Raw genomic sequence first — 24,998 nt, 5'->3', positions numbered from 1 at the left:
CCCTCGTGACCAGAAAGAACTACTAAATTTCAGAGGGCAAGTGCTTCTCTCCTTTTGTTCAGATTTTTCTATCCTAGGAGCAGGTCGGGAGGTTGGGTCAACTTCCCCAAGTGCCTTAAGGAAATCCCTCAGCACTGTTGCGCCTAACCTTAGGGACTGCACTCTCATCCTCAGCTCCCCTTTCAAGCCCAGTGCCTTTCCCCTGAGAGACCAGCCCTGGACTTGGCCAAGAGTACCTGTGGCTTTTGAACTTGTGTGACAGAGCAGGCAGTGATCTGGCCACTGAAGAAAGAGAACAGGCCCCCTTAGTGCCAGTGCTGGTGGAGGGTTAGGCCCACTGAAGGACCCTTCACAAAATTTAGCTACCCAAGGGAAGTGGCTTGATGTTGGCCACATTGTTACAGGGCTAATGTCCAGAGTGAACAAATGGCAGCTGCAATCCCCTGTGCCAGTCAGACCCTTCTGGAGCATGGAGAGCAATTATAGATACCATATTCGAAGTAGACATTGATCTCTTAGAATCTGTGCAGAGAAGGGCAGTAGGGTGGCAAGAGGAACTGTGCCACGAGAGAAAGCTGATGGTAATAGGACATCTGGCCAGAAGAGGAAGAGCACAGGAACAGCTCTGGGTGAGAGGGAATGAGATTTGTTCCATGGCAGAGCCACAGTGGGTAGGCTTATTGGGCAGCAGCTTCAGGGAAGAGCCCTAACACAGCTGTCCCACCATGGAGGCGCTGCCTTAGAGGCTAAGAAAACCACTTGGAGCCAGTCCAGGGATTCCGTAGCTCTCAGCTGGAAGACCATTTCATCTGTTGTCACCTCTGTGCATCCAGTCTGGACTTTCTCCATTCTGAATGTGTCCACTGAGCATCTCCACCTAATTGCTTTGCTGTCCCATCAAATTCTACCTATATGAAGCACCCCTCAGCCCTCCCTGGATGTCAGCAGCATTGGCTTTCTCTCAGTTGTTCAGCATCTACTTGGTCACCCATTCATTCTGTTCTGCATTTTTCCTCCAAACTGCAAAAAGCTTCCTCTTCAAAATTGTGAGGCAGGCTTTTGTGGGAAGAACACCATTTTATACCTGGTTTCTTCTCCCTCTGCCAGTAAGTAAGAAGCAACTGCCTCTGAGTTCAGGCCCTGCATCTGTAACATAATGACTCAGGCCTGGAGGCTGCTGAAGCTCCAGCCTGGGCTTCATCTCCTGGCTCTTTGTCTAGACATGGGTTGCTATCACTCTGATCTTATCTGGCTCCCCTTCTGTCCGCTCACAATCCCCCTGCCACCCAGCTCAGCCTCCTCCACCTCCACCTACCACTCTGTAGTCAAATTATGCTCATAGAAAACTTGTATTAAAGTCATATGTCCCATTATAGAAGTTTTAGAGATACAGAAAAGTAAAATAAAGAGAAATAATATAGTACATATTTATGAATGACATCTATGTGCCAGACTCTGGGCTAGATGGGAAGAAGACTGATGAGTAAAACACTCAAGGAGCTACAGTGAGTAAAACACTGAAGGAGCTACAGTCTGATAGGGAGACAGGCAAGTAAACCATGACACCACTGAGTCATCAGTGGTGTAACTTATCAAGGAAGACCTCCTGGAAGAGATGACAACTGAGCTGAATTTAATTCAAAGACTGTAGCCCTCCTACCAAGACATAACCCCTATTAATATTTTTAATTAATTATAACAATAATAGATACTGTTTTTATCAAATGCATCTAGGTACTGTGCCACGTGCTCAAATATATATTTTTTCTAATCCTGTAGCAAATCTGTGAAATAGTTCTTGTTACCCCTCTTTCACAGATGGGAAAACTGAAGCTGCAGGAAAGCAAGCAGATGATTTACAGAAAACCAAGTTGTTATAAGTGACTATTAGGAATTGAACAATAGATTTCCTCTTACGATATGGTATTAGCCTTCTCTGGATCATATCTATGTATAGTTATATAGATGGCCTTTTTAAAAAAATTGTGGTTGACAGTCCACCATATATACCAGGATTTCTCAAACTGGCAGCCACATTTTATATAGCCACCCAGAGTTTTCCAAAAATGTGATTGTAATGCCTTGGAGATTGGGAGTGTGCACTGTCCAGCCACAGGGCCCCCCATTCCCTCTTATATTATTATGTGCTTGATTATCAGACACTTTTGTTTCCTACTTGGCCCGAAGGAGTTACGATCCTATTCTATATTTGGAATTTGCTTTTTATTCACTTAATATTATTGGTGATTTTTCCATTTAAAATTATCCATAAGCCTAATTTTTTATTTAATTCTGCCCTTTAAAATGCGTCATTTACCCTAGAATCTCTGTCACATTAAGTGGTCTGAATGATGTGTCCCTCACTGTTGGCTTCCTCAGTTCTTTCAGCATTCTCTGCGCCGAAGCCTCCTTAGACCCCCTGAGAATATCCAGAGGTGATGAGGCCCAGCCCCGTCCCTGAGTTTGCCGTCTGCGGGGGGGGAGAGGCAGGCACTCTTAACTCTGATACCTGCAGACTGATTTGTCTTAGGAGGGTTCGCAGAGTTGGTAGAGTTTCCAAGAAAGCGTGGATCACCTCCTGGCAGAGAGAGCAGGGCAAGCTTCAAAGAGGAGGTAGCCTGTAATCTCACTTTGAAGGATTTTAATAGATGGAGAGTTTAATACTTAAAGCCAGGACCATTTTCATGTCTTAACTAAGAGACGAAGGAGAGGTAGAAATACATCTCTGTTGACATGATAGCAGATAAAACAAAAATATGTGGAGCTATGCCATGATAAATATTCAGCTGAGGGGAACGTGCTCGTGCCAGCCTGCATCTCCACTCCCAATCCTCACTGCACTGAGACTCACGAGGAATTTATTACTCATTTTAATCACACCCAAAGAATGCATTGGCAGGAATATTAGGCAGATAGGCCTATCCTATATATTTTATTTGCATATCCCAGTGACAGCATCACAAGCACATTTCCTATCTCTATATTTTTTCATTTGCTTCAGGGGCAGCTAGGGATGTGATGCTCCCCTGGGCCCGCATTCCAGGCTGAGAGCCTGGGTGCTCCTCTCAGAGCTGAGTGCAGCCCTGCAGGAGGGGAGAGGAGGAGCACACAGGAGGGTAGGAGGGTTATGTTCTTCCTCCCCTCGGCCTTGCTCAACCCATTCCGTGCTTTGCCTCTCATTACAGGTGCCAGCTTGCCATGTGCCTGGCTCTGTACTTGGCCCTGTGGCTTACTATGGTATGGGCCAGACAGTGCTAAGTGCTTTTTAGGGACCAACTTTCTCTTTCCCTTTTTTTTAACTTTTATTTATTTTTATTTTTTTCTTTTTTTGAGACGGAGTCCTGCTGCGTCGCCCAGGCTCGAGTGCAGTGACGCAGTCTCAGCTCACTGCAACCTCTGCCTTCCAGGTTCAAGCGATTCTCCTGCCTCAGCCTCCCCAGTAGCTGGGATTATAGGGGGCCACACCACAACCGGCTAATTTTTGTGTTTTTAGTAGAGACGAGGTTTCACCATGTTGGCCAGGCTGGTCTCAAACTCCTGGCCTCAAGTGATCCACCCGCCTTGGCCTCCCAAAGTGCTGGGATTATAGGCATGAGCCACCATGCCTGGCCTTTTTTTTAACTTTTAAAAGCTTTTTATTGAAATATACTTGTATAAGATACACATATCAGGAATGTACAGCTCACTTTATTTTCACAAATAAGACATACCTTATCGAGAAATAGACTGTTAGAAGTACCCCAAAAGCCTGCCTCAGACTCCCTTCCTGACTCATCCCCCAAGGGTAGGCATTATCCTGATATTTTTAACTTTTATTTTTGCATAATTTTAGAGATAGTACAATTAATTCCTATAAATCCTTCACTTAGATTCCCAACTGTTAACATCTTATCATACTTGCTTTATTTTTATGTACATAACTAATACTTATAAGGATATATATAATTTTTTTCTGAATGATTTAAGTTTACACATGATGTCCCTTTACCCCTAAATATTTGTATGCATCTCCTAAAAAAACGAGGACATTTTCTTATAGAACCTCAGTATAATCATCAAAATCAGGGCATTAATATTGATATTAACTAATCTACAGATGTTATTCCGATCTCACAAGTTGTCCTAATAATTCTCCTTACAAGAAAAGACGGTTTCAAAATCCAAGTTGCATTCAGTTGTCATGTCTCTTTAACCTTCTTTAATCTGGAATGATCCAAACGTTATGATGTGGAAATCAAAAAGAAAAATAAAACATAATAACCTGGAATGGTTCCTCAGTCTTTCCTTGACTTTTATGACCTTGACTTTTTTTTTTTTTTTTTTTTTTTGAGATGGAGTCTCACCCTGTCACCAAGCTGGAGTGCGGTGGTGTGATCTCAGTTCACTGCAACGTCCGCCTCCTGGGTTCAAGAAATTCTCCTGCCTCAGCCTCCAGAGTAGCTGGGAGTACAGGCGCCCACTACCACGCCTAGCTAATTTTTGTATTTTTAGTAAAGACAAGGTTTCACCATGTTGGCCAGAATGGTCTTGATCTCTTGACCTCGTGATCTGCCCACCTCGGTCTCCCAAAGTGCTAGGATTACTGGTGTGAGCCACTGCGCCCAGCTGACCTTGACATTTTAACAAGTGCAGGTTTGTTATTTTGTAGAATGTCCCTCAATTTGGGTTTATCTGCTGTTTCATTGTGATTAAACTCAAGATTATGCATTTCTGGCAAGAACACCCTGTGGGGTTTATTTTCAATAAATGTATCAAGTTGCCCTTTACTAGAAGCATTAATACTTCTAACAGATAGAAAATTTCTGTTTTAAGTCTCATCTTCCTAAACAGACTGAACTCCCTGAAGGCAAGTCTCTCCTTATCTCCAGGTGGATGGTGCAGGCTTTGGAATCAGACTGCAAGGGTTAGTGTTCTGTCTCTACACTTGCTGCCAGTGGAACCTTGCTTGAATTTACCTCATCTCTGTGTAATGGGGATGATGATACTCTGAACTTAATAGGGCTATGAGGATTAAAACAGCCAGTCCCAATGTGAATGCTAAAATTAATAAGTTGAAGTTTGAGGAGTAACAGGATATTTACACAGTGTCAAAGTCTCTCCCCACAAGATACTTTTTAATTACAAAGGGAAAAATAACAGTGAAGAAACCTGGCAGCTGCCACCTTAACCTAGTGATCGAAGTTAAGACTACCAGTTATGAGATAAATCAACATCACATCCCTTTGATATGATGCCTGTAGTAGCCTGTATTTGTAGAGCCCTTACCAAGCTCCTCCCATCCTTCTTTCTCCTCTCCTCCAAATAGAATATATACATATCAAGTATTTTTCTTCTCTAGTTTACTCCACTGGCTAGCCTTTCACAAGGCTGGGCACATAGCTCATGTCTTTAAAAGTCAATCATTGCTGGGCATGGTGGCTCACGCCTGTAATCCCAACACTTTGGGAGGCCAAGACGGGTGGATCGCCTGAGGTCAGGAGTTCCACCTGAGATGAGCACAAACTCATTTTCTCACTTTAGCCACTCTTCGCCCTTCTTAACCTTCTCTCATCAGTCTTGTCTCTGATCCACCTAGCTATTTGCAGAGGAGTGACATGATCAGATTTACATGTTTAAAATATTGGCTTTAGCAGCAAAAGGAGGATGGACTGGAAGAGAGGAGAATGGAATCTGGGATGCCGACCTAGTGATTACCAAATGTGAAGGGGCTGACACCTGCTTTGTGTTCAGCCTTCCTCTACAGGGATGTGTACTTTGTGGACTTGTTTAAGAGACTTTCAAATTCCTTGGGTGCCTCTTTCATCTCCCAGTCTTGTGTTCCCATGTGCTCTACATCCCCTAGACTTCTTTGTTGGCGCTCCTGGGCTCCTGTTTTATCATTCCCCTCCTCCAGGCTTTCTCCATCATCATCCCTGCCCCGACCATCTCATCTGTTATCCCCTCATTCCCTTTGTTGACCTCCCTTCCCAGGCCTCTATGTCATACCATTTCAGGGCATGGTAGAAGCCCCGACTATGATGTGAGTTACCATCTGAGTCAGGGACTCAGGAGCATGGGGCATACCTGAGTTTATTTATGAGTAGCAGGTGGACTGTATAGACCTGACCTCCCCTTGAGAGGCAAACTGCAGCTTGGCTTCTCTTCTTTTCCCCCTCCATACCTACCTTCCCATTCTTGCCCAGGGTTTTGTTCTGCCTACCCCCCACCCCTACCACAGCTGCCCCCTCAGTGAACACACTGCCAGGTTCACTGTCAGACCTCTGCCCTGAGGGATGCCCAACAGTTGGGACGCCTGCCATATCCCTTCTGTAACCCTCCCCCGCAGAGCCACTCAGCCCAGCCACCTACCTCTAAGCAGAGCGAGCCCAGCTAGGCTTCGCCTCGGCCTCCCAGCCCTTTCCTGTAAATGCACTCACAGCCAGGAGGGGTGCCATATTAAATCAAGACTGATGGAAACCAGTGACTGCGATTATCCAGCCAAGATGCAGCATGGGAAGCTGGTTGCTGATGGCTCCAGGTGAGGGCTTCTGAGGCTAATTGTGTGTGGCTTTTATTAAGAAGATGCTCTCTCTCCCACTCCTGCTCTCCTGGGTGGCTCCTTTACAGTACCTCTCTCAGCTCAGTGCCCTCTGCTTCTGCAGGCTGAATTCCTGCCTTCTCTTCTCCTCTAGTGGATCCCTATCAGAGCAGAGCCTTGAACTCGGTTTTGTAGCCTTCCTCCCCATCTCCCCAAAGACAGGAACAATAGTAGCCTGTATTTATAGAGCCCTTACCAAGCTCCTCCCATCCTTCTTTCTCCTCTCCTTCAAATAGAATATATACATATCAAATATTTTTCCTTCTCTAGTTTACTCCACTGGCTAGCCTTTCATAAGGCTGGGCACATGGCTCATGTCTTTAAAAGTCAATCATTGCTGGGTGCGGTGGCTCACGCCTGTAATCTCAGCACTTTGGGAGGCCAAGATGGGTGGATCACCTGAGGTCAGGAGTTCAAGACCAGCCTTGCCAACATGGGGAAAACCAATCTCTACTAAAAATATAAAAGCTAGCCGGGCATGGTGGCGGGCGCCTATAATCCCAGCTACTTGGGAGGCTGAGGCAGGAGAATTGCTTGAACCCGGGAGACGGAGGTTGCAGTGAGCCAACACAGTGCCACTGTACTCCAGCCTTGGCGACAGAGTGAGACCCTCTCTCTCTCTCTCTCTCTCTCTCTCTCTCTCTCTATATATATATATATATATATATATATATATGAAAAGTCAATCATTCATTTCATATGTTTTTTAGCATAAACTCTATGTTAAGCATTGGTAAAAGAACATGAAGCAGTAATCTTCTGCCTGCCTGGCTTAATCTCAGTGTCCTTTACATTTTTATCAAGAAGTCTGATCCACTTTCCGAGGTTTTTCTGAATTGGCATAGATATTTGGGACACCAGGCTGGGGAGAATCAGAATGTGCTGAGATTTAGGCCATGGTTTGAATCTTTCCCAAGACCATCTAGAAACCTCCTGGAAAACTAACCAGTTCACGGTATAACTTTCCCCACCCCACCTGTCACCTCCACAGAAGTCAAGAGTCATTTCCTTTGCCCAAGAAATAAACAGGAATACCACACAACCTAAAACCATGACACTGAAGAAGAGTCACAGGAAGTAGAAGTGTTTCCCCACAGAAGACTTAGGGAGGCCACACTGGTCATACCCAAATCAACAAAGTGGAAAGAAAAGTTATGTTAGACTTTGCCTATGGCAAAGGGAAAAGATACGTTCTGTGAGGCCCCACAGACCAATGGGTGGAAAGTACCCAGAGGTGGAATTCTCTATCATGTAAGGAAAGCTGACAGCAAAGATGAGCCGCCTCAGGCAGTGGAGACACCTCTAGAGCCGGGTGAGTGTTGAGACTGCACGCTGCAGACCTAGGGTTCCTAGAGATGGAGCCTTGAGAGCTGCCTCTGGGGCAGTGGTAGCAACCAAGTGGACTTGGCTTCTGGCTTCTGCTTGAGCCAGAGTAACTCTTCCTTTCATCTGTGGAATTCCACCTACAATTACATTAGTTAAAGGATTCTAGTACCAAAAACAAGGCACTAGATTAGACAGTCTGTTATCAAAATGCAGTGAAGGAGAAGAGGAGTCACATTTATCAAAGGCTTAATAAGGGTTAGGTAGAAGGTAGCCATTTTGGTCACTCAGACTACCTCTTAATGCTATGTGCCAGAGACTCTGCTAAGAACTTATATATTAATGCATTATGTCATTTAATCCTCACCTTGTGGCATTCCACAAGGATCCTACAAGCTAAAACTATCAATACTATCCTGTGTTTTAATGAGGAAAACTAAGATTCTGGGAGCTTAACTTCCCCAAGGTCAGCTAGCTAGGAAGCAGATGAAGTTGAGGGGTGAACTCAGGTCTGTCTGGAGCAAAGTGTGCTTTTCTGCACAACTTGCCTCACTGTGAGCCAAAAGAAGAGCCAAACCTCAGATGGAGACAGCTGAAATAATTAAAGCAGACGCTGTGTGTAAGGTGCTGAGTACAGTGCCTGGCATACAGCAGCCATTCTGCAAACGGTAGTCACCTTTATCCAGTTAGCAACACAAATTGACGCCTGCTGTGAGCCAGGCCCTTTGCTAGGCGCTGGAACTATAGAGATGAATAAACGTAGTCTTGTAACCAGTGACCTCATGGTCCAGGAAGGAGAGACAAACAGGAAGTTATTTCAGTGCACCAGAGGTCCCAGGGCCTGGGGTAGGCACAAAGCCTTACAACAGACTCCCTAGACGGTACCACCTTGGAGGTTGGTGGGAAGAGAGAAGACCTTTGTAGTGGGGTAATAGTGTCAGCGAAGGCCCAGAGGCAGGCATACTCTGGGACTCATCACTGAAGGGAAGTGAGGAAACTGACCCAACAAACCCTTGCAAGCCAGCTTCTGTCCCTTCAGGCTCTTTCCATGGTCTGCCTGACTGCAAGTCAGCACTGTCCCAGCCAGTATGTATGCATCTCACCATCAGAGCCTCCAGCCCAGTGGACCTAGTGCTGAATGGGGCTGGGTGGGCAGGGAGGAGGAAAAAGCAGATCTATGGCTGAAGTCGGCAGAGCCAAGTGATGTATGTGGCGCCTGAGGGAGCTGCACAGTGACACTCTGGATTCCAGCCGGCACGTGTCACTCCGCTGGGATTGGCGCCGAATTACTGCTCCATATGAAACCCCAGGACTGATGGGAGCTTTCAGTTATAGACTGATAGCAACAGCCAAAATTGGATTGTTTGCTATTTATTTTTTTTAACTTCTGTCAAGGTCACTACTGTAACAGGAAAACACTGCCCAAGCAGTAGGTATTTTTTATCCTCTCTGCCTGCAAGAGCAATCTGCAACCACAACTTTTGTGACAGGGCCTGACTTTGACAGCTGTCTTTCCAGGAAGATGTTAGTGTTACAGGCTTGGGGAAAAGGAGCCTCCTGAAGACCTGGTCATTCCTTTCCGGTTCAAGATCTGCTTCCTTCCCCTCCAGCTCCCAACCTCCACAAATACTCTACCATCAGGACCCTGCCCTCACTCCTCCCTGCCTGTCCTCCAGACAGTCCCACGGCTCCCTCCTGGCCCAGTCCTCCTCCAGCTTCTTCAAGCCTCCTGTTCCCCAGAAAGCCCCCCAATAGATGTTCCACACTTATGTGTCCTTCCTTTCTCTACTCCTGCACCACTCCATCTAGCTGTTAATTCTCTCCTCTTTGTATCTGTCATTTTTGCAGACACTCACCAGATGCCCCACTATTGCCAGGACGCATGCTAGAAATAGCAGTGAGTCAAACATAGGGCCTGTCCTCGGGGAGCTCATAGTTGATTTAGGGGACAGACTTACAGACATTCACCAAACTTGTTTTCAGGTAGGTTTTTGTGTTTTTTAGTGACAGATGCAGTGCTGGAGATTCATGCTTTGCACCCTTGAGGAAGATGGTTGGGAAGTATTTTTGTGCAGGCCATGCCTCATCTCCTGACTTTGAGATGCCTGAGGGCAAGCCCGGGTCTCCTCTTCTGCACGGGTAACCAAGCTTAGCCTTCTCCTGCTGCCTTTTGTGAAGTGGATGAAGCTCAGGGCCAGACATGGCAGACCTTCACCATCAACTGGAACCTCCCAGGGGACAGGGCATAGTCCTGCTTCTTCCCCTGCCCCATCCTTTCATCATGGCCATGCACAAGGCTGGGCATGCAGCAATTGCTGAATAATTATGTTTAATAGAAATACAGCATCATTGAAATGGGGGGTATTCATAGCTCTCTTTTGAACATCAAAACGTTTTTCAAGAGGAAAGAGGAGTTTATACTTATTAAGCACTTATTCCATGCCAAGCGTGATGCTAGGCCTGTTACATACATCGTCATATTAATATTTAATCCCCAATTTGCTAATGAGAAAACTGAGGTGAAACAACTTGCTCCAGGTGATAAGCACATCTTGTCAGTGATAAAGCTGGGATTGGACCCAGGTCTTCTGTCAGACTCCAGAGCCAGGGTAATCTGCTAGCAGTACTTACTCTACCAGCAGAGTGAGCTGAGAGCCCTGAGTGGCAGCCACCTGAGTGGAAAGTAGAAAGGGCTGGACCAGCCTCCAGTGACCATGAACCAAAGCTATGAAGCAGGACCGCTGGAGACCCAGACCTGGTTTTCCCCGAGTTGGGGGATAGAATGAAGCTATGGTGCTATGGTTCCAGCAGCCCTCAACCATTTGCCCTCTCTCCACACAGTACCAAGAGAAGCAGCGGAAGCGTGAGGCCGAGGAGCGGCGCCGCTTCCCCCTGGAGCAGCGGCTGAAGGAGCATATCATTGGCCAGGAGAGCGCCATCGCCACAGTGGGTGCTGGTGAGTATGTGGGATGCCAGAAAGGACAGAGTGGTTCATGCTCTGCTGCAGTGAGGTGTACATCCTGTCATCACCAAACTGGATAGGCACTGTTAATAATATTAAAAGTTAGCATTTGTTGAGTACTATCTATATGCCAGACATTGTTTTAAGTTCTCTGCGTGTCATGTGTCATTTAATTCTTATAGCAATCCTCCGAGGTTGGTGCCGCTCAATTCCATTTTACTGATGAGGAAGCTGAGATACAAAATACCTAAATCACTTGCTCCAGGCTGCTTTCCTATGCATAGAATTTAACTCTGACCGTCATCTGGTCTGCTACCCTCAACCCCATTTTTCAAGTGGGAGAATTGAGACCCAGAGAGGGATAGGAACTTGTCTGTCACTAACAATGTAGCAGCTGAGCCAGAACTTATGTCCCCATCTGACAACCTGGGACTCTTCTATCACTTCCGGATAATTTGTCAACAGCTGGCCTAAATTTATAGAAAATATCCTGAACAACTTTTGAGTGTCTTCTCCACCACTGAAGCTCTTATTTCCATACTTTGATCCTTGGGAGGCAGACTGCCCTCTGGTGTAACCCCTAATGTAGTGGCCCTCCAGCCTGTGCAGACCCCACGAGCAGATAATTAAGGTTCTGCTGAACACAGTGGCCTCATCTTTGTTCTCCAACTCTGAAGCACCACTCCTTGGGCTTGATTTCAGATAGATGAGGCAAGGGAAGAGGAACCCCAGGCCAGGCCAAGACAAAGGTGTATCCCCCAACACAGTGGTTCTCAAAGCATTGTCTCTGGACCAGCAGCATCACTATCATCTGGGAACCTGTTAAAACTCAGATCTCAGGCTGATTCCACACCTGTGGAATAAAAATTTCTGGGATCTGTATGTTAACAGGCTCTTCAGGTGATTCTGACACTCAGCTGAAGTTTAAAATACCACTGCCCCAGGAAGGCCCTACCTGGTCGTGTGGTATGCCTGGATTGTGGGGTTGGTGCTTTTTAACCTCCATTTGTAAGGAAGTTACTGTATCCACCTTGCTGAGAAGCCCTGCAGCTGGGGATCACAATGATAATGTTCAGAGCCATGTTCAGTCCTTGTGACCAGCTCCCAGAGGCTTCTAAACCCAAGCATGAGGGAATAAGGCAGCCTGGTGGTTGCAGCTGCTAGCCCAGCTGAAGCATGAAGCATTCTCTGGGTCAGAACTTATGGTAGGCAAGCAGCACCCAACACCTCGAGACCTCAAACTGAAGCAGGTCCAGGAGAGGGAGGCAGATCTAGAGGCTAGGCCAGGCCTCCCTGAGTTCTCCAAGCTAGCGTCACATGTGTGGTAGGGACTGGCTGGATGGAGCCTGGCACCCCATGGGTACCATGAGGATGGGCAGCCAGAGAAGTGCCGCAGAATGAATTGATTTGATAAATGGCCATTTATTACCCTCACGAATTGGCTGAAACCAATTTTGGTCACATCAACCCCTGGTAAGTGCTGGGATATTGATTTGTGCAAAGTAATACAGTGAATTTATCAGTGTGATCCCCAGCTGCAGGGCCTCTAGCAAGGCTGGTGCACAGTTACCACCTTACAAATGGAGGAGATAAAGCGTCAGCCCCACAGCTCAGGCCCCTATGGCCTGTCTGGTCTAGGGCCACTGGAACCAAACCAGGACAACCTGCAAGCCAGAGCCTTGGCATTGAAAGTGAGGCTTTTCTTCCAGAATCCAGAGCTGCTCTCGATCCTGAGGACGGGAGGCTGCCTGCCCTGTTGGGCAGACCTCCTGGGAGCTCAGCACCTCCACGCCCCACCATGCTCCTCAGAAAAGCAACCAGCTCTCTATTCAGCACATTCAGAACCAGACTCCCTCCCCTCCCCAGCCTGCCCATCTCCTGTGTTCTGATCTGTGTAGAGACCACCATTCACTGATCTCTTAAATAGAAACTCAGATGCTTCCTTGGCCCCTCCCTTCCCCTCACCCCTTACAACCCATGAAGGATCAAACACCAGGCCTTGCCACTCTCTTCCTAATATCACTGCCCTAACTCAGGGTGTCCGTGTCTCCCATCTGAACCAGGCAGCTCCTTCACTGGTGTCCCTGCCTCCCTTCCTTCCCCTAGAATCAGTTCTCCTCACCAGCTGGAGTAATCTTTGCAAAACACGTATCTTAACAGTGCCACTCCCGTTTAAAACCTTTGCATGTTCCTTGCTGCCCTAACCTGGCATGCAGGCCTGCTCCTGCTGCTCCCTGCTTTGTGCTGCATGCACCAGCCACAACAGCCTGCCTCTGCCTCCCTGCACATACTCTTGATTTCCTGCCTGCATTTGTCTGCCACCCTCTCTGCCTGCAATCCTTCCCTTCTGGCCCTTCCCCCACCCCACCCCAGCCCATTGCTCACACACTGGCTGGTTTTTACTTAGCCTGACTCAGTTCAGGAGCAATTGACTGCAGGCTCCTTGAGGGGAGATAACATGACTTAATCATTTTTGTACTCCCAATTCCTGACACAGCACCCTGCTCAAAGTAGATGCTTAGCACAGCTTGTCAAATTAAAGAATTTGGCCTGGCCCCTTGTCCATCTCTAGGGAATAGCCCCATAGGCCAGGCCCTCATGGGTTCTAGGGTGTGCCCTGAAGTAAAACAGGGAAGCTGCAGCACCTGCTCTCTGGTAGCCCACAGCATACTAGGAATACAACTATAGAATAGCTCATTACAGCCATACTCTTTGACCTTTGACCCCTGGGGTGGGCAGGCCATTCCCCAGACCTGCTCTAAGAAGCCTCTCCTGGGCACAGGTCAGCCTGCCCATACCCGGCAGCTTTCTCAGAGCTCCTTCTGACCAGGAACCTGTCCCCAGCTTCTGTCCACCTGGTCCCAGTTGACCCTCTGAAGCCACATACTCCCCTGGGGAAGCTCTGCCACCTCACGTGTTTGGCTCTGCCCGAGTATGGCACATATTTCTTGTTACAGAAGGATTGCGTATGGCCACCAGGGCACACCACCAGATCTCATGCTTCACTTCCCTCTTTGACCAGCCCAAAAACGTAATCTTCCCAAGCTTTGTACCTTTCTGGGCCCTCCCTTTGAATCCTCATCTGAGAAATACATCCATGTCATCCCTGGGTTGTGGAGTTGTAGTGATTGACTTACAGAACTGCTTGCAGTTCCACCCCACATCATGTTACTTCTGAAGTCACTTGCTGTGCTTTCTCGTTGCCTGGACTGCCCTGCCCTTCCACGTTGCCTGCTGAGACATTCAAGACCTAGGCCCTTTATTGTATATTTAAAACAACTGAAAGAGTGTAATTGGAATGTTTGTAACACAAAGAAATAATAGGCACCTGTCCAGTACTTACCATGTTCCTCGAACCTACAAGCAGTCGTCAGGAAATTGCTGATAAACATTTTTATGACTCAACCATGAGAGTCCCTCTGAAGGACTGGTTCCCCTAGGAGATGCCACAGATGTGACAAGCTTGTTCCAGATTAGGTTATAAAAAACCTCCCACACTATATCCCTGGCACCTATCAAGAAAGGTGAGTCAGCCCACCCAGACTGCCCTAGAACCCTAAGCTGGACAGAAACAAAGGCCTGGGGTGGAAGGAGGAGGCCGCTTTTGCCTTTTTGGTTTTGCACACACTGGGGCCTTCTTCCTGGAATGTCCCATCGTACCTGCAACTGGCTGGCAATCTCCCTCTCACCCTTCAAGCATAAATGTCAGGCTGGCACAAATGGCTCTTCCCATACTTCCCTCTGTGCACCTATCCTGTTTGGAGCCCACAGTTTTCATAGCAGCCTTTACCTCTATGGCACACACCTTGTTTGAGGCCCCTTTATGGGTGCCCCTGCACCTAGTACAGAACTTTTTTGCTAAACAAATGCATAAGGCTTCCTGGAGAGGGATTTAGAAGGAAGTGGAAGCCTTCTTCACCCAAGAATGGTAGTAGCCACCTGGGGCACTAAGAGACTCAAGTCTAGGCCTTACTCTTCTCCTCTTCTCTGTAAAATGAGAGTTGAAGTTCCTGTTCTTTCCCATTTGCGATTCGAGAAAGACTAATAATTCATTTAGTTAGCGAGTATTAAACCAGTGTTGGGCTAGTCTCAAGGGTCCTCAGAAAATAGGACACCCAGGACACCCAGCACCTGCTCCCATGGAATACAGTCAGATTGGGGGCACACCCTCTCCCCCAGATACAAGGCCACAGGTAGATGAAACACCTTACACTGCCTGTCTCTGAGCCTCAGTGTACTGTGTAAAATGGAGATAACACCTACTTATCAGATTATTAGGAGGATGAAAGAGTTACTGTAAAATACAAAAGCTAATGGTAACTGCCATTGCTGCTGCTATGACTACCATTATTTTTACTCTTATTGGTATCCCACTCCTTGCCACTTACAAATTGCTTTCATCACCATTAACTTGTTTGATCTGCATGTGGGGCTGACACAGCATATGTGACTGTTCCCATTTTGTAGAGGAAGAAACTGAGGCTTTAAAGGAATAAGTGTTTTATTCAAAGTCAGTCAGCTGGTAAGTGACAGAGGCGGGACTCCATGCTGGATCCTGTAACTCCTGCCCTCTCCACTATACCACCCTGTAGATGAATGCATGCCAGAGAATACAGACCTGCAAGTTAATGGCTAGATGTGGTGTGGTGGAGTGAATCAAAAAGGGCTGCTTTAGGTGAGTTTTCAGATGTTCCAGTAGTGACAAGCATGGTCAGGAGAAAGCAGAACACAAGCCAGGTGGGCACTGGTACTACGTGCTGGGAGGCAGAGCAGCCTAGCTGGAGCTCGTGGCGATGGGACTGGGCAGGCAAGGGAGCCAGGCTGCCTGTGTAGAGGGCCCTGACATCATCTCTAGCCCAAGAGCAGTGACCAGGAGAGGGTCAGGGGACAGGGGCTCCTGAGGCCATGTGCTGAATGGCTGAGCAGGCCAGATTAGAAGACTACAGAGAACGTTTTCCAGGGACTCAGGGTACGAGGAGGTACCGTGGCAGCGGAGAGCCAGAGGAGGAGAGCTCACCTTCCTCCAAGCTCCTGTAGTAAAGCGCAGGCTCAGGCTCAGCCAGAGCTGAGGGTAAAGCCCAGGGTCTTTGTTTCTTCCCCCTGTAAACTTAAGCAGGTTACCTAACTTCTGTGTGCGTGTTTCCTCACCTATAAAACGGAAATCAAGTCCCCTGCTCTGCTTACCTCACAAGGCTGAAATGAAATTATGTCTACAGAAGTTCTTTATAGACAATGAAGTGTTACAGAGTCGGTTGTAAATACATTTGCTGGCCACAATTTGAGCAACAACACCTATGGCCACATCCCACATGGGCCCATCCAGGTCTCTGTCCCAGCCTCTACTCTGGCCTGACGGGATCCTCAAGGCCCATAGCCTTGGTTCTCAGCCACCCTGCCAACTACACACACTGGGGCCCGCCTTCTCCAGTCCTTCCTAGCCACCACCGTTTCTCATTCTGTCGGACTCCATCTGCTTGGCTGTTTTTCTCTTCAGATATTATTAGAAATATCCAGAGTTGTAATTGTTTAATGGTTGGCATTTCGCCTGCTTCACAGGGGACGCACATCAAGCCCACCCCAGACTCATGCCCTAGGTCGGGCAGAATTGACCAGGGACAGCTGTGCAGTGAAGTCTGCCTGGCATTATAAAGAGCTCTCTCCCAGGTGCATTCTTAGAAAAGAAGGGGGGAATAGTGGCCCCAGGCATAATTCAATTCCTCATTCTCCATGGTGTTTTTGTACTGCACAGCTCAGCAGTGTGCAGCTCTCTGCGGGCTGGGATGCTACCTTAAAAGAAAAGTCAGGATCAGAACCCCAGGTACATGATACCCTGGGGAACCCACGTAGGGGGATGCCTGGGTATATCTGCTTCCCCAAATACCCCGTGAAGCTTGAACTCAGTTCATACTCAATTTGTTTCCAACCTAGACTCTTAATTTAGTCAACTTTTAGAAGAATGTGGCTCCTTTCAGGTCACCGCTCTCATCCCTGCCCTAACACACATACACATATGTCCATACATAGTATTCACAAGTCTAGCCTTTGCCATTTTAATATCTACACTTCCTCAGATACCCACACTCTCAACTCCCTGTTTCTGTAGGATACCAGCGACTCCCCACTTAGCCAAGCTTGCACTTTTCTCTCTTCATCCCCAGCATTCAGGTACCTATGAGGTCTGTGGGTTCCTCTTATAGCCAACCTTTCCAGAGATCCTGGGCCAGTTAGTTGGATTCTTACCCAGGAGAGAGGTTGTACTGAGCTTTTTCTTTTTTTTTTTTTTGAGACGGAGTCTCGCTCTGTCGCCCAGGCTGGAGTGCAGTGGCGCGATCTCGGCTCACTGCAAGCTCCACCTCCCAGGTTCACGCCATTCTCCTGCCTCAGCCTCCCGAGTAGCTGGGACTACAGGCGCCCACAACCGCGCCCGGCTAATTTTTTGTATTTTTAGTAGAGACGGGGTTTCACCGTGGTCTCGATCTCCTGACCTTGTGATCCGCCCGCCTCGGCCTCCCAAAGCGCTGGGATTACAGGCGTGAGCCACCGCGCCCGGCATACTGAGCTTTTTCTTAGGCCTCTTTAAAGATTCTCGGGGAGCATTTTCTGGGCAGGCAGAAGTGGCTAGTCTGATGTCCGTGAATTTGCACAGCTTCCATCTGTTTCTGCTGAGGCCAGAAGTAGAGAGAAAGTCGTAATTTAGGTAGGAACATTAGAGATCGAGATGAGAAAGACCACTGGCTTGAGTGGAACTCCTAAAACAGTATTCCAGATCTTCACAGTCTGATCCCACCCCAACACTCCTCATGATCATTCCTGTCTCTCCACCTCTGACATACTGGCCACCTTTGCCTCTTCAAATCCTGCCCATCCTCCATGATCCGTCACCAGTCCTGCCTCTTCCAAAGAACCTTCCCAGACCTCTGCAGTCCCTTCTTTGAAACCCAGCCACACAGTATAGTGGTTAGGATCTTGGCAACTCAAGACTGGCAGACACATCCCAAACACTGTCAAATCTTTCTCGATTGACTGGTGTTCCAGGCCTTGTTCTCTGACATCTATTCCTTGGCTAATTTTCCCTTGACACCCTGGGGACCAGATCAGACATGCTGTTCCATTTGCAGACTGACCTTGACATTACACAGTGCTCTGTCTCTTTCCTGCTCCTGACTGCCATGTTTCCATTAGTGCAACCAAAATTCATACTTTTTTGAGCAGCCATATGTTACTTTAAAAAAAAAAAAAAAAAAAAGAAGACAGGTTTAGAGAGAGAAGCAACTCTGCCATCTACTAGTTGTGTGACTTGGGCAAGCCTCTATCTGTTGCCTCAGTTTCGTGTTCAGTATAATGGAGTTGAGAATACTACTTTCCTCTCCAGGTATTTGTGTGGGTCTTGAATAGATACATTATTGGTGAATTTTCCCATTGTGCTTAGCATACAGCATGTTCAGTGCATGATTCTTCTTGCAGTTCTGCCTCACTCCACCCCCACTCATATACTTGAGCAATGTTTCTGAGCCTGATTCTCCTACTCCATAATTAAGCGCTTAGTTTTCTCAGATTGAATGCATAGCCCTTGATTACATACTCCCTCTTGAAGAGGAGGTCAGGTCTTACTCTAGCAGAGTTGAGCCTCCAAGGAACCTGGTATCTATCTGTCCCACTCCCCATGCTCCCCACTCCCTCCGCCACTGGAGGCTATGGTTAGCATCTCTGGTAACCAGGTGGCTTATCCCTTCCATGCCCCGAGCTCCACATTGCCTTTGATTGGCTTCCAGAAAATGCATTTGGCTGTGTTTCCACTTTCTGACCCAGACAGTGGACCAGACCTTAGTTTCCCCAGATAGGAAAGGGTCCAGGGCTCACATCCCACATCTCCAAGGGCCTGCCGTGGGCTTCTGTCTCTTGCATTTGCATAGGAGGCGGCCCATAGTCCCACTAGCGATGAGTAGATGAGTAACCAGTGAGAGCTGAAGTTCCTCTCAAATTCTCTTTCACCAGTCCCCCACCCCCTTCACCTCCATTCACCATCCACCCGCCTTTCAGTTTCCCTAGCAACACTGAGTGCTCATCCTGGAAAACTTTATCCGAAATCTGCTCTGGGCAGGTTTCCAAATCCATGCTAACCTGATTAGGTGTCTCTAGGGGCCTCGCCAGCTAATCAGATTAGGCAGCACTAATGGTAGTGAGGACTTTGAGTGGGCGCAGAGCAGTAAAACATATTGTATACTTAGTGATAATTATCCTGCCTTTTGTGTCATTGATTTATCTGCCTCCCTCCCCGTCCCCCGTCTTGTGTGTTTGGCCATAGCGATCCGGAGGAAGGAGAATGGCTGGTACGACGAAGAACACCCTCTGGTCTTCCTCTTCTTGGGATCATCTGGAATAGGTAATTGGGAGCAGATCATCTAGTGGGGACGGAGAGCTAGGGTAGTGCCCGGCCCAAGCCTGATAGCCCCAGCTGCTGCGGGCCAGGGTCAGCAGGTCCACCTCTAGGTCAATTTCCATCTCTGAAAACAACGGCCTCCAGATAACAGAGCCACCAAGAAAGAGGACTCTGTTACCATCTGTCATGTTATGAAGAGCTGGAATTATGCCCCTCCCTCTGGAAGTTGTGGTGCTAAGACTGATTCACCTGGAGGACCAGGCCCTTCAGGACCCATTAACCCTGGTCCAGCCACTCTGCATCCGCAGAGCCTCCCCTTTGGGAATAGTTGAACCACCTCCTTTGCCCAGCACACCAACCATGTTCAGTGCAGCCTAGCTGTAAATGCTAAAGAAGGCCCCTAATGACCACCGCAGTGCCAGATGCATAGCAAAATTGGTTGCAGTAAGATGGGTTGAGTATTTTTCTAGCCAATTGGGCTGGATTATCTGAAGCATTCTTACCCACTCATTCTCTGCCCTGACAGAACCCCCCCATTCCTTCACTACCACCTCCCACCATGGTCCTGATGGGAAATTTCATGGTTTAGTTTCCTTCTCTTCCCCTCCCAACATCTTCATGGGCCTCTCCCTCAGATGTAGGCCCCCAAAAGGATACCACCACCTGACCATGATGCTCCAGAACTTGACTTTTATACTAGTCAGGGACTTCCAAAGGTTACCATCCACCAAGTGGCCCTTCAGAGCCCCCACTTCAGTACTGTCGTTCCTTCTCTGTGTTACAAAGAAGGACCATGAAGCCACAATGAGAGGTACTCTTCAGCCCCTCCCACCCTCTATCTGGCATGTAGTTCCAGGGCCTGGCTAAATGGCAGGACTGTGGGTATCGAGAGGGATGCAGGACAGTGAGCCAGGAGGCCCGGGTACTCCTAGGAGAGGTGAGGTTTGTACTAGGCTTTAAAAAGCAAGTTGGTTCTGGATTATAAAGTCAACCTGTCACTCTTAGGACGGTGCTACAGAGAAAAGGCCTCAGTCCCCATCCCAGAAAAATTAAGATGCAGTACAGACTTTGATTTTGGTCCCAGCTTCACCATTAACTCCCCAGGTGACTGTGGGAGAGTCATTGATCCTTTCTGTGCCTCAACATTCTCATCCATAGAATATATTCTTTCTAGTATCCATGCATTTCTAGTATTCTTTCATTCCAGTGGTTAGTCACCTGTTTGTAACCCAACACCTCTCCTTTCTTACTAGGAAAAACAGAGCTGGCCAAGCAGACAGCCAAATACATGCACAAAGATGCTAAAAAGGTAAGGACTGGGACCTAGGTCTGATCTGCAGATCGTGGAGACCTCACCACTCTTGCTATCCCAAAAAATCTGACCCTCTGAATTCAACAATAGGCAATAAAAAAAATGGGCCCTGACCCAGGAAGCAGACCTCAGCTCTGGCCCCCACTTGGCTACCAGTTGCTCCAGAGATTTGGGCAAGTTATCCCACCTCTTTATGCCTCAGTTTCTTCATCTGTAAAATAGGAATAATAATCCTTGCCCTTCCTGACTCTTGAGGAAACAAAGTGAGATCTGCCATACAACATTTTCAGGCATCTGTGCCATGCCAGGTGTTGAACTAGATGCTGCTAATACAGCATTTATTAAGATACTCCCCCTGCTCCAAGGAGCTCAGGTTGGAGAGGGAAACAGCTTTAGAAAGACACCATTACTGTTCAGTGCAGTCATGGCTGTGCTCATGGGAGTCTTGGGGGCTGCAGGAGAAAACAAATAGGAATAAGAGGATGCCTTGTTGCCTCTCACTATCCTGCATGAGCTTTTAAACATGGTTTCTTATGTCTTGAGCCTGGGATGCTTATAGTCCCCCTTCCTCCATGGCTCAGAGCCCTGGATTCTCCACAGGAGAGGGCCATCCCCATCCCCTGTTTGTTCACACTCAGGCTTTCCAAGGCCTGCTCAGTTTAACTTTTTAGGGAGGCAGGAAATGCTTTTGTGCAGAGACAGCAATCCTCGGAGAGAGTGCAAAAACATTTCACTGAAAGCCAAACATTCTTCTACCAGCCCTCCCAGCATCGAGGGCAGGAGGTCACCCGAGACCCCAGATGCTCTTGCCCTTGCCTTTCTAAGGAAAGCCTCCCTGGCCAAAGCAATGAGGAGTTGCTTAGGCCTCTGCCAGCCAAGTGGCCCCAGCAGCAGAGTCTTGGACTCCTGTTCTCTTTCTGGCCTGCCTGCCCCACTGGTAGCCACAGAAACAAGGTAGTTCAGATTATGTCCTCCTGAGCCCCCTTCTGCTTCATAAACGGCTGAAGGCTCTTAAACCCCCATCTCTGCCAGTAGCTGTGCTCTGCCTCCACCAAACCTGGAGCAGACCCACTTGACAAGCAGGCAAGCAAGAAGCAACGCGTAGCATGCTAATGCGCTCCAACTGAAATAGCATTTTTAAGTCAATTCATCAGGTTGGCAGCGATTGAAACAATTAGCACTCTGGAAAGGGCCATAAACTAGCAGGACTATTAGGGAAGATGCAGTTACGGGCAGGAACCACCTGATTAGGGATGAAGAATTCTGAGTGGTTTAATTTTAATACTGTCAGAAAGGTTAATATTTAATTACAAATATAATCTCCTTATCCAAGCTGTCTTCATATGTCTTCATACACAGTGGAAGTAGAAGGAGAGTATGTACTGACTTGCTGGTGTAGAAAGGAGAAGAGGCTTGTTAAAACACTAATAATGCAAGTAATTTTTTAGTTGGCACATCTGAATGGGAGACAGATTTACCCCAGTGCAGGATGACGTTGGCATGCTTCAGTGCATGCCTCACTCAGAAGGAAGTAACACCATCACCCTCGGAGGCAGCGCACTGTGGTGGACAGAGCTCTGGAGCAACCATTCTTTGCTTCAGGTTCCAGCGCTTCTACTTTCTACTGGCCCTAGGCAGGTGAACTTTACCCCTTGAAGTTTCAGCTCTCTTGCCTCAAGGTGAAAGCCCTCCAATCCGTATCTTAGGTTATGGGGAGCATCAAGTGACGACGCTGTGTGCTTATCACTTATGTCATCACATCATGGCGAGCACACAGCAAGTGCCTATTCCTTGACTTGCATGTATTCATCACTTCCTACTTACCACAGCAGCACCCCATCTACTCTCCCATTTGATTCTATGGGGAAGATGGCATGGATGCTAAATTAGACCCACTTTTCAGATGAGAAAACTGAGGCCCTACACCATTCTTAGGCTTCCCCTGTTAGGGGAAGAAATAAAACCAGAATCAATCCAGTCTCTGAGCTCCTCACTGTGATACCGTTGTTCTCAGCTGCTCTAGGAAGCTAGATGGGAAACTTGCCGGTGTGTCCCCATTTCACATTGGGAGATGAGAGGCATGAGAAGCTGCATAAAAACAATCATGTATTTTATTTTTAAATCATAGGTGGTGCTTCTATGAAACTCCTACCTGTACTAGCCCTGTGGGTCAACTCATTACAGAATCTATGTTTAGCATAGATACTTTATAGCCACATGACAGGCATGTTTGAGACCTGCCTTCGAAATCCAAGAGAGCCCTGGACTTTAAGCTGTGTAACCAGTGTACCTGGGGCCCAAAGAGTGATGTATGGAAAGCGCCATTCACAGAGCACAGTGTGAAAGAGACTTACCAAACAGAAGCTCCCTTTAATTTGTCTCCCAAGACGGCTGATGAAATGAAATGAGCACTGGCCCAGAGTTTGGTGACGTGAATTCTAGTTCTGGCTCTCTGATCCCTAGTTTCTTCATTTGTAAAGAGACACTAACACCTCCAGATCTTGCCACTTCAGAAGGCATTCTTTGTACATTTATATGATTTCTTTATCAGATCTGTGAACTTATTTTTTTTCTCTCATTAGCCTGTGTACTATTTCTCCCAAACTGAGTGGCTCTGTTAACTTTCATTACTAGAGCTAATAAGCCTTGAGAAGGAACCTTAATGGTGTTCTGTGATATCATTATAAGGTAGGGTGGTGGAGCCCAAAAGACTTAGTTCTAGTAGCAATATGATGAGGGATAAAGAGCAAGTATCTGAGTCCAGCTGCCTGGGTTCAAATCCCAACTGTACCTGCTATGTGGAGTTGACCAGGACCTCTGTTTACATCATCTTTCTCATCTGGAAAGTGGGCTCCATAATGGTGCCAGTCTCCCTGGATTGTTCAGAAGGTTAAATGAGATAGTGATGTAAAATGTTAAAACGCCATTCTTGGCAGGTGGTAAGCAATCAGTACATGTTGGATGTTACTTTTATTGTTCTTGCCTCACTTTGTTGATAACCCCAAGCTAAGATCATGTGAAACCAAAATGATGATTCTGGCCAAGAAAATCAAGCCCAAAAATGTGTTCAAAATTACCTAGCAAATCATTAGAAGAACTAGGGTGAGAACCCAGGTCACTTGACATAAGTAAGCATGAGAGTCTATAGTCCATGTGTTGTCAGACATTCATTGGCATCTGGACACAAAGCTCAGAATTCTTCAGGTGAAGACTGTCAAGAGCCCAGCTGATTGGCAGAGGGGAAGCTATGAGGCAGTGTAGCATGATGGCTAAGAGCACAGACGTGGAGCCGGATTGCCAAGCACGGGTGACTTTGAGCAAGTTACTTTAATCTATGACTTAGTTTTCTCATCTGTAAAGTGGAGGTGATAGTAGTGCTTGCCTCAGAGACTTGTACATGTTCTAAGCCCTTTATAGCTTGCTTAAAACAATGCCAGGCACATAGTAAATACCCAGTAAATGTCAGCTGTTATTAATCAGAGACCCATCTTATGGCTTCCAACCCGTTGCTTCTCCCAGCTTCCCCATGGCCATCGTCCCACCCTTCCTGAAACCTGCAGATCTCTTGACTGAGCGGCCTAGGGACCCTCTGGAAATGCTTTCTGGCTCATGCCCCATGTGGCCTTAATAACTTCTCTAGGTCCTGTCGCACCTCTTGGATTAGATCCTCAGACCCCTGGTGAGGCAGGGAGAGGAGCCAAGAGCCTTGTGTAACACAGGACAAAACTGCAGCTCAAAAAGGGGAGGCAGCATGTCCAAGGCTCCACAGGCAGGCAGAACTAGGACTGGAACCTGAGCCCCCTGGCTCCCAGCCTAGGGTTCTTGCACCCTGTGTCTCAGCTGTAGAATGACAGGACAGAGAAAGAACTAAAAGTACATCACGGTGTGAATTTCTGACCAGTGGCCAAGCTAGAATATGGCCCTGGATTTCAGACATAGCTACTTCCCAGTGAGGATCTTGGCACCCCCATCATCGCCGGCTCTCCGGTGAAGCAGGATTCGGTGAACGCCGTCTCTTAGACACGGGCATGTGCCAGTAGGAGAGGAGCCTAGGGGACTGTGGGGAACTCTGGTCTGGTTGTGGCTAGACAGGGCACCTGTGGATGCTTTTACAGCTCCCTAATCAGGTAATGGTTCTTGAAAACCAACAGGCACTCCGCCTGTGTTAACTCTTCAGATCACACACTGCAAGCTGTTCTCTTCCTCAGGGGCTAACCATGGACACCCATGGGGCCACTTCTTCGGAAATCACCGCTACACCCTGTGGTGGAGAGAAAAGGGTAGTACAGCTATGTTATTGGTTTTTTTTTTTTAATGAAATGAAGAAATGTAAATACATTTTAAAATATATTCATTTTGAAGAAAAGTAAATCAAAGGGACATGGGCATCACACAGACTTTCAGAGTTGAGAGGCATTCTGGAGCCATCTGAGTGTTTCTCTCC

General features: G+C 47.5%; 1 protein-coding gene across 10 annotated transcripts in view; it reads left to right on the top strand.

Annotated features, from left to right (window-relative positions):
• The window catches only part of CLPB (ClpB family mitochondrial disaggregase), a 148,296-nt gene that overhangs the window by 113,879 nt on the left and 9,419 nt on the right, over positions 1 to 24,998 (top strand). For all 10 annotated transcript variants that reach the window (XR_012423471.1, XR_012423470.1, XR_012423469.1 and 7 more), the window contains 3 exons: positions 10,742 to 10,856; positions 19,168 to 19,245; positions 20,496 to 20,551. Coding sequence is in view for 6 of the 10 variants with exons in the window: in XM_005579000.5 (XP_005579057.1) it covers positions 10,742 to 10,856; positions 19,168 to 19,245; positions 20,496 to 20,551 (249 nt within the window). In the remaining 4 variants the exon portion in view is untranslated. The remainder of the gene's footprint in view (positions 1 to 10,741; positions 10,857 to 19,167; positions 19,246 to 20,495; positions 20,552 to 24,998) is intronic.

The sequence above is a fragment of the Macaca fascicularis genome, chromosome 14 (genome assembly GCF_037993035.2).
Source record: "Macaca fascicularis isolate 582-1 chromosome 14, T2T-MFA8v1.1".
Lineage (NCBI taxonomy): Eukaryota > Metazoa > Chordata > Mammalia > Primates > Cercopithecidae > Macaca > Macaca fascicularis.
The sequence above is the reverse complement of the archived record's forward strand: the minus strand, read 5'-3'. Positions and strand labels throughout refer to the sequence as shown.